Below are 10,467 nucleotides of genomic sequence, written 5' to 3'. Positions count from 1 at the left end.
ACAACCAAAGCACTTCACATTGAAGGGGGAAACTCACCTCAACTGCCACCAATGTGTAGCACCCATCTGGGTGAGGCACCGCAACCATTTTGCACCAGAATGCTCACCACACAACCAGCTTGAGGTGGAGAGGGAGGAATCATTGAGCCAATTAGATGGGGGGGATCATTACGTGGCCAGATGGAAAGAGTCAGGTTAAGAATTTTGCCAGGACACCAGGGAACTCCCTACAATAATTTCCATGGGATCTTTAATGACCACAGTGAGCCAGGACCTCGGTTTAACGTCTCATCCGAAGGACGGCATCTCCTACAGCACAGTGTCCCCGTCACTGCACTGGGATTTTTTTGTTGTGTAGTAGAACAAGAGGGAAGACTGTACCTACTGGCCCACTGACACCACTTCCAGTAGCAACTCAGTTTTTCCCGGGAGGGCTCCCATCCAAGTACTAGCCAAGCCTATACCTGCTTAGCTTGTGTCATGTAGGACAGCGTTTTTCAAACGTTTCTCAAAAATGATCAACTCGTTAAGAGTTCCTGAAGCTGCCTAGTAACAAAACTGATCATTTAAACCAGCTGTGTTGGAGCAGGGAGAGATCTAAAACATGCAGGACAAGTGGTTCTCCAGGAGAGGTTTGAGAAACGCTGATGTAGGAGAACCAGGGTACATGTTTTTTTTTTTGACATTTTTTTCTTTGATTTTTTTTCCCCCCATTCTCCCCCCAATTGTATCCAGCCAAGTACCCCACTCTTGTGAGCCATCCTGATCTCTGCTCCACCCCCACTACTGATCTGGGGAGGCCTGCAGACTACCACATGCCTCCTCCGATACACGTGGAGTCGCCAGCCGCTTCTTTTCACCTGACAGTGAGAAATTTCGCCAGAGGGACTAGTGCGTGGGAGGATCATGCTATCCCCCCCGAACAGGCACCCCGACCAACCAGAGGAGGCGTTAGTTCAGTGACCAGGACACACTCACATCTCACCTGCAGACACGGCCAATTGTGTCTGTAGAGACACCTGACCAAGCCGGAGGTAACACGGGGATTCGAACCGACGATCCCGGTGCTGGCAGGCGACAGAATAGACCACGCCACCCAGACGCCCCCTAGAACCAGGGTACATGTTGGTATGACAGCTGGCAAATTTTAATTTCTGATTTGAAAATTAATAACTTTGCAAAAAATAATCTTGATTTAAATAAATATGCCTCTTAAATCAGTTAGTGTCATGAAGGGCCATTTATAGATATGCTGTTAGTGTGAATGGTAAGTCCAGTTTATCTTTACCTTGCTGGTATACACAAGATAATTTTTAGGTTTAATGTTAGAATTGGGGAAAACTGGTTTTATTTGGTGGTGACAGGGGTGATGTTGTTCACCTCACATGCATAGAGTCAAGGCTGAAACAAGTAGTGAAGACAGTGTTAAAAAACATGTCCAGAAATTATTCTAACAGGTATGGATTTTAGTAGCTGGATGGAGCAGCATTTTGTTTGGGTACGAGTCAATGTTATTCCTCCACCAGAGGACACTAGATTTCACTCGTCAAGCCGTCTCCACAGAAGAGGAACGAGGAACAAACAGTTACTGTATGAAGCCAGAGCTTTAGGACGACCCATGCACATTCAAAAATTTCCCCATCTGTTCAATCTCTTTCAGACTAAGTGGATAACTATATGGCACGGTTGTCCTACATCCAGTTTTACATTTACCTTTACCTGAATTGTGAATTTACCGTGAGAGACCAAGTTGGGGGTATATCGCTCTGTTTCATTATTTTTCAGGACTGATCTGTCACTAATGGAAATACATCTTTTGCCTTTTGATTGTCTGGTGATCTTTCTAAAAACGGTACCACCGTGTCACCCTTTGACTCTCTGTAAAGTGACAGCCGGCTTGTTCTGTCTCGCTCAGCTTGGGTCAGGGCTATTAATCCATTAGTGGTAGGTGCTTTCACCTTCTGTGGATCATCTCTCTCTCTCTTTCTCGCTCTCTCCCTCTCTGTGCGTGCACGAGTGTGCGACAGAGAGTGTATGTGTATGTTTTTCAGGTCCTGCAGTCTGCTACCATAGTTTTTGCATGATTCATAAAAATTTTGCCCTTTCACGTACACATAAATTCACTGTCTCTTTCTCTCGCACACAAATAGTCTAGTTGCAGAGAAGCAATCCTGTTCTCTCTCTCTCTCTCTCTCTCTCTCTCTCTCTCTCTCTCTCTCTCTCTCTCTCTCTCTCTCTCTCTCTCTCTCTCTCTCTCTCTCTCTCTCTCTCTCTCTCTCTTTTTTTTTTCCAGGCACAATGAGGTCTTCCCCTAAGGGCCTTGAACCCATTCAGGCCATTAGTGCAATTTTAGACATTGCACTCAGCTGGAGACACACTTCAACAGGAGGAAGAGAGAGCTGATGAAAGAGAGAAGTGAAATAAGGACAAAAAAGAGGGCATGACATTTCTGGTTGTGAACTGCGGCATTCTTTCAATGTTAGATAAGACTCCACTGTATTTCCTCACAATATGGCCAACTGATTGATGTGAGTCTGCCGTTACAGCTTTTGAGTATGCATTGCAAATGAGCGCACAGCGCTGGTAGGGTGGGTTGTCTGTCTGTATTTTGTCTAAAGTGGTGCGATTATGGAAGGAGGCATAAACATTAGTCAGTTGGAGTCAAAACAAGCATGCATGAATAACTCTTTCTTTTCACCAAGACACAGAACCAACATGGCGTCTGGGTAGCGTAGCGGTCTATCCCGTTGCTTAGCAACACGGGGATCACCGGGTCAAATCCCTGTTTTACCTCCGGCTTGGTCGGGAGTGCCTACGGGCACAATTGGCTGTGTCTGCAGGTGGGAAGCCGGATGTGGGAATGTGTCCTAGTCGCTGCACTAGTGCTCAGGGCGCCTGTTCAGGGGGAGGGGGAACTGGGGGGAATAGCGTGATCCTCCCATGTGCTACGTACCCCTGGCGAAACTCATCAGTGTCAGGTGAAAAGAAGTGGCTGGTGACTCCATGTGTATCGGAGGAGGCATGTGGTAGTCTGCAGCCCCCCCGGATCAGCAGAGGAGGTGGAGCAGCGACCAGGATGGCTCGGAAGAGTGGGGTAATTGGCCAGATACAATTGGGGAGAAAAAAAGGGGGGCACAGAATCAACCAGAGGGCAGCTGGTGGACCAGAAATGACAAGTTGGCGCTTTTCCTGCTTATTTCAAACATGTGCTTGCAGAGTTGAGCCTGATGAACATGCATGTCAAATGAGCAAGACACTACTTGTAACACACTAGATTAGATTAGGTGCATCCATGCATTTTATGCCCAGATGGTCACTGGCCCCCCAGAAAAAACAAAAAACAACAACAATGCAATGTCATTAGATATTACAATTTTATGAATCACATTAATTGTTTTAGAGGGAACTTTGTGGTGGCCGATTTGTATGAAGTTAGCTGTGAGTGAAGCAATGAAATTAATATTTACTTTCCATCACATCAAAAGCTCAAATGGAAATGTGGGAAGAAATTAATAATGAGCACCAGCAAGAGGGTTGTGTTGTATGCGTCCTGTCCACCTCATCCATGTAGATATAACACAGTCACAAAATCACATCAATTTTGGCGCTCTTTCACAAGGAATCTTTAATAAAAAGCAAAAGTGTTACATCTTTGAAGAGAAGGTAGACACAGACACGTAGTACACATACACTGTGTCATAGCGGGTTATGTACAATTGGATGATCCAAAATAATCACACACAAACATGTGCATACATGCTCACACTCACATACAAGCCTCCATCATGTGTGATGAGCTGCTGAGGTCTGTTCCACTCAAACATTCTCACACTACCGTCCTGAACCCCTGTCATGTCTAGTGCGCACACACATGCACACATGAACCCACACACACACACCCACACACACACGACAGGGCCCTTCAAGGCCAACCCAGGACACCTTGTTTTTGCTGGATTTCACCGCAGCTATAATTCAAAGGAGCTGCCACAATTATTGTAAAATACTTGTAAAGTAATCATAATTAAACTTCTTGTGGAACAGCATTGCCCCTGGTATGGCTTAAGGAACTGTACTCAACCATTTTTTATCTATGGTACCATGCAAAGGTAGAATGAGAACCTTTATGGAACTCACAACACCAAGGAAACAGTTTTCATTAAAGGCATTTAACAGTGCTGTAAGACCATACATTTAGACATTTGGCAAGAAATTGCAACAGTAGACTTTGATTGGTTTAGTCCTACTCATCCACACTCTGTGAGACATAGTAGCACCGATATTGGTCAATAATGAGGGAGGAAATCTCATTCAGTATACTCAATTTTAGCTGGATTCAACCCTTAAGCTTCATGCTCTCAAAATAATGGCATAATGACAAATAATGACAACTGACTGGTGATTACAGATGTTGGCTTTGCAAACTAAGAACACCTCTGATTATTACACATTACAGTACATTGGTGCACAAAGAGTGGGAATCGTGTGATGCATATAGGTGAAATGTGACACAGAAATGTCAACGATCTGCTGAGTTGGAAGATAAAGTCTCTTAACTGATGCCTGGGCAGCTGATCAGGAGTGTTAGCCCCAGACACACATCCATGGAGGAGGAACATGAAGACGAGAGAAATGAAGGGGAACGACAAGCATGGTTGAGGGTGAGCGATGGGGAGGGGGATGAGAATGAAAATAAGTGGAGGGAAAACAGTTGGAGGAGAGGATGTTCTCATATCAAAGGAAGAGAGCAACGAGAATGAGGAGGAGGATTGGGAAAGACTATTGGAGAGCTGAGCCAGAGGTGGTGTGGTGGTGGTGGGGTGGGGGTGGAGGGTGAAGGGTTAAAGCGTTCCTTCGTCCAGTAGTTTGTTGATGCCATGGCAGATCTTCCTCAGATAGAGTCTGTACTCCTCTCCATCACCGTACAAATCAGCCAGGAACTCCCCGTGGGCGAAATGGTTGAAGACGTGATCGATGCGAGCGTGTGAGCGTGCTGTCAGGTGCTGCTCGACCAGGGCATGAAGCAGGTCCCTGCACTCCAGCAGCAGCTCTGACAGAATATTTCTGTCAAATGTGTAATCCACCTCGTAGAAACTGACCGCCGTCATGGCCGCCTGGTTCATCTTCTTTTTGAACCGTTCCACTGTGTCCAGCTCGTCCGGGCTGAACTGGTGGTTGCGGTAGAGGATGCCGATCTTCAGGGCAATCTTGATGACATCCTTGATGATCTTGTGCGCCTCCTTCTTGCTCTTGGTGAACTCGCGGCTGGCCTTGTAGAGCTCGTCCAAGATCTCGCTGCTGGTGTCATCTGTCAGCAGGTTGGCCACCACCATGGTCGCCATCTTGCTCAGGATCTTCTTCTGGGCTTGAAGGGCCAAGGAACGGGAGTTAAAGGTCTCCTGGCCTGATGGGAGAGACAGTAACAGAGAAAGCGAGAGTGAGAGAGAGCGAGAGAGATTGGGATTACTCAAAACTGTTAAACTGTGTGTTTTTTTCTTTCTTTCAGACGGATTTGGGACCAAATAAATAAAAGATGAGGAAGAAAGAGATGTGTTGTAGTAAAACCCAAGTCTTCAAACTGATTTCTGTCAATATAAGTGCTGATTTTCTTCCAGATTAGATGTGCACACATTTGATAAAACTTACATAGGTAGTAGTAATCATAATGACACAACAGAGAGTAAAATATAAAATAAACATGAACTTTTTAGAAATGATTTTTTTTTAATCTGAATGACAACTGTTCTGGTTCCAATGTTGTTGTTTTTTCCCCCCCAAAAAAAATCTGTGGTAATTTTGGGGTGAAACATTTCATGTTGTTGTTCTGTTAAGTCATTTGAGCCACTGAAGTCCGAATACATGGCTATAAAACTATTTATTCTCCTCACACATTTATATCCAATTGTTTTACAACATATTAAAATACGTAGATTTGTCTTTTGTGATGCCGATCAACAAAAAATACTGCATAACGTCAAAGTGAAAATACATTTCTAAGACTTGATTTTTATTTACATATGAACATAATAATCAAAGAAAATTAGAGTAATTGATTCCATGAGAAAATGGTAGCATAAGTATTCATCCATTTTACTATAACATATCTAAATGACCTCTGGTGCAACCGACTGCAGTTGTTACGTTCCCCGTTAAAGGTCCAGGGGATGAGGGGAAGTAGCAAAGAAAACAAAAGTATCCCGGGGGAATAAGAAAGGTGGGAGGTAGAATCAAGAGTAAAAACAAACAGGTTTATTAACAAAAGCTAACCCTAAACCAAAATGTACAACAAAAAGGGCAACTGAAGACACTGGCTCTTAACTAAACAGGCGTAGCTAACAAAAACTCAGATCAGGCCAAAAAGAAAGAAACAAGAAACAATGACACAGACTTCACCCTCCTTCTCAATGAGTATTGAGTATTGACACAAGAGCTCGCTCTCTGGCTGACAACAACACTGGCCCACTGGCCGTCTCCCTCTCCCTCTCATTCTGGCTGCCAACAACACTGGCCTACTGGCCGTCTCTCTCACAATGGCTGCCAACAACACTAGCCCAGTTTGGCGTCTCTCTCCAAGGCTTATACCCAGATGATGAGGGTTGGAATCACCTGGGCTCAACCAGCAGCTCCACAGGAAGCGGGGCATTACCTGGAGAGGGAAAATTACACAGACACCCAACACATGGCACTAGGGCCGTAACACCCCCTTCCATAAAAACAAACCCTGGGTTTGTATACAGGAGGGTAATCGCACATACACATAACCCAACACACGGCACTCAGGCCGTAACAGCAACCAACCGCCCTTAATGGTTTGTAAACTTTCTGACCGAAGACAAAAGAACATTCCAGGCTAATCTGAGATGAGGTTGTTGAGAAACACCGTTTGGGGATGGATGTAAGAGCATTTCAATGGTACAGAGCATCCCTCTAAACACAGTAAAACTTATTATAAAGAAGTAGTAAGAACATGGCAAAACTATTAGTGAGCCTTGGTGCACGTTCAATAATCCAGGTAAGGAAACCACGGAAAAGTAAATCATGTCATCTGGACACAATGTTTATTGAAAGAAACGTTTCATCACTCATCTAAGTGACCTCCTTCAGTCTCAACCGACTGCAGGTACCCCCACCCTTATAAACAATACAGTGGCATAACAACCAAAACCAACGATCCGTTATATATGCAAATTACCATGACCCTTAACTAGAGTTATAATGACCATGTGTACTATTCACAGAGGATTGGTGAATGTTTGCAATCACAGCATTGTAAAATGGCGACAGATGTACTCTTAGACCCCCCCCCCCCCAGGTCAGGGACGTTCGTTCCCTTTTCACATAGATGGCCTCTTTGACTCCCCGTTCAAACCAGCGTTCCTCCCTATCAGGGATGTGCACATCCTCATCCTTGAAAGCGTGGCCACTGGCCTGTAGATGGGTGTAGGCTGTGGAGTCCTGGCCTGATGTGTTAGCTCTCCTGTGTGTCTGTTTAGTTACCCCAATGTACAAGTCACAGCAATCCTCCCTATTAGTGTGCCCTTAAAAATTGAGTGTCTGGTCAAAAAAGCAAACTCACCTGGGAGGCCTCCAAGAGCCCCGTGGCAACTCTGAAGGAGTTATCTAGTCTTCCAAAGCTAAGGTGGAAGAAAGTGTGCCTTCTTTAACAGTATCGTGGATACTTCACAAGTCATCCTTATGGGGGAGCGACAAAAGGAAAATCATTGTTGAGAAATCTTTCATGAAAGATACGTTTATTTCTCTGAGAACAAGCAGAAGATGGTTTTGTGGTCTCACGAGACCAAAACTGGACTCTCTGTGCTTCCTGGCAAGTGGTACAAATGGGCGTGAGGTGATGACCACCCATCAGCAGTAACACACCATCCCTGCTGTGAAATATGACGGCCTGCAAGACTTGTGCACACAGAGGATAAAATGAATGCAGTAGGAAAACCTGCTTCAATCTACAAGAGAACTGTGACACGGGAGGAGATTCATCTTCTGACAGAACAGTAACCTCTAACACAAGGCCAAAGCCAAACAGGAACAGCTAAAAAAAGAAAAGTCATGGTATTGGAATGACCATCTCAGAGCCGGCCAACATGACACATTATGCAAAGTAAAATGAAGAAATTTCAGGGGCCATATGTGTAATAACGATAGGGACTATAATCACTTTTGTTTAACCTTTACATTTAGATCAGTTTATAAGTACTTCTTTTTACGTTGACACTATGTTATTACTAGCCGTGGCAAAAGGCTAATTAAGTCCGCTGTGATTTGTTACTGTAAAACAAGAGAATATGAAAGTCAAAGGGGTGCATCCTAACTTATAACCACTGTGTATCTGCCTATTATTGGAACAGTTATTGACTTAATAGCTGATGGTGAAGTTCTGTCCTCTGTGAAACAGCATATTTTAAGATCAGGATTGTAAACTAAAACTTGAGAAACACATTAACACTCTAGTCGTGAAATAAACACTTCGCTGCGTACAGCGCATCGACCAAAAGAAACCCAGCGGGGACCACGTACTGATCAGAGAGAGAGAGAGAGAGAGAGAGAGAGAGAGAGAGAGAGAGAGAGAGAGAGAGAGAGAGAGATATTTAAACGGTTGAAAAGCTGTGCCACCGCATTCTGTGTCAGGGCGGAGGCCTTCCTGCGCCGGCAGCAGGGGTGTGGCGCGCAACTCTGCCGGGGGAGCGGCTGTCTCCCCTGGCTAACTTCAAACAGCTGCGGCGGTGTGATCGTGTGACGATAAGCAGCCCTCTACTTAGCCTCCGCTCTCGCCAAAGCGCGAGATGTGTCTTCCCACCGCACCGCACCGCGCACCACCGTGTGCACAGCCGCGATTCGGAACGGGGGAGGACGTCAGAGATAGACCGTGTCTTTTTCACGCAGTCACGCCGTCGGGCTAACTCGCGCCTGTGTGAATGTGAGGAGTGGGAGGACAGAAAGGGGTTTTATTTAGGTGCCACCCAGCTACAAATTACACACCAGTTAACTGCTATTATGATTAAAGCTAAGGAAGAAGGCTTCGTTTTCTTCCTTTTTTTTTTCTCTTCTCCTTGGGCACAAAGTCATCCCATCCTCCTCCTCCGCACCCATACCCACAGTGTGGAGAGAGTGTAGAAAGAGAGAGAGAGAGAGAGAGACACACACACACACACACACACACACACACACACACACACACACACACACACACACACACACACACACACACACACACACACACACACACACACAATGCCAAGTGGGCCTAGCTCAGGCCAGCAGGAGATATAACAGTCTAAAATCAAAGCAGGAGCACCTGCTTCCTTGTCATTATAATTGTATTAAAACAGACAGCCATGTACTGATGCAGAAACCACACCATTACCACCGGAGCCTCTCTCCCTGTCTCCTCCTTCGTGCTGTGCGTACGGGCGCTTCTGTATATGCTCGTGTGGATACGCTTGTGTATGTTATTCAAACATGCCTAAGAGGTTTGATATGAAATGATAGAATAGCCCTGTCCTTGAAAACAATTTCAGTAGCCTTTCCCTACAAACACATCTTTTCATGTGAGTGTGAAGAAATGACATTTCATGCCTTGGTCTGGAGCAAAATGGCATTTCAAGTGCTTACAATTAGCCACCCATGACATTTAAAAAACGTGCTTTCAAAGATCAATATCTTTGCAGTCATTTGGAAACAGGCAGGCGACGTCACTGCAGACCCATCGCACCCTGGTCACAACCTGTTCCAACTCCTCCCCTCTGGTAGGCGCTACAGAGCACTGTACTCCAAACAACCAGATAAAACAGTTTCTTTCCGCGGGTTGTCATTTAAATAAACGTTAAACAGTATCAAATAAATCCAACCATTTTGTATTTCCTGTACTGTACATTATACATATACTGGTACACTCTGTCATGTCATCTACCTCAGGCATGTATGTAAGTAACCTGCTAACATCTATTCAGCATCTCTGATATATTCTCTGAACCACTGCACTTTATTGCCTCTTATTTCACCTGTATAAGGTCATCCTTGTGTATATATCTGAAGATTGTTGTGTTGTAGTGTTGTTAATCTATGTTAAGTACACTGAGAGAGCCATGAAACCGGAGTCAGATTCCATGTATGTGCAAACCTACATGGCCAAGGGCGTCCGGGTAGTGTAGCGGTTTATTCCGTTCCCTACCAACACGGGGATTGCCGGTTCGAATCCCCGTGTTACCTCCGGCCTGGTCGGGCGTCCCCACAGACACAATTGGCTGTGTCTGCGGGTGGGAAGCCGGATGTGGGTATGTGTCCTGGCTGCTGCACTAGCGCCTCCTCTGGTCAGTCAGGGCTCCTGTTTGGGGGAGAGGGGGAACTCTGGGGAATAGCGTGATCCTCCCATATGCTACGTCCCCCTGGCGAAACTCCTCACTGTTAGGTGAAAAGAAGCAGCTGGTGACTCCACATGTATCGGAGGAGGCA

General features: G+C 45.4%; 1 protein-coding gene across 1 annotated transcript in view; it reads right to left on the bottom strand.

Moving 5' to 3' along the window:
• Window positions 1-3,608: 3,608 nt before the first annotated feature.
• tnfaip8l3 (tumor necrosis factor, alpha-induced protein 8-like 3) overlaps window positions 3,609-10,467 on the bottom strand; it is a 24,569-nt gene continuing 17,710 nt past the window's right edge. The window contains exon 2 of the mRNA XM_056278767.1: window positions 3,609-5,404. Within this exon, the coding sequence (XP_056134742.1) occupies window positions 4,842-5,404 (563 nt within the window). The 3' untranslated portion in view covers window positions 3,609-4,841. The remainder of the gene's footprint in view (window positions 5,405-10,467) is intronic.

The sequence above is a fragment of the Lampris incognitus genome, chromosome 4, assembly GCF_029633865.1.
Source record: "Lampris incognitus isolate fLamInc1 chromosome 4, fLamInc1.hap2, whole genome shotgun sequence".
Taxonomy (NCBI): domain Eukaryota; kingdom Metazoa; phylum Chordata; class Actinopteri; order Lampriformes; family Lampridae; genus Lampris; species Lampris incognitus.
Note: the sequence above shows the minus strand (reverse complement) of the source record. Positions and strands in the feature narration are given on the sequence as shown.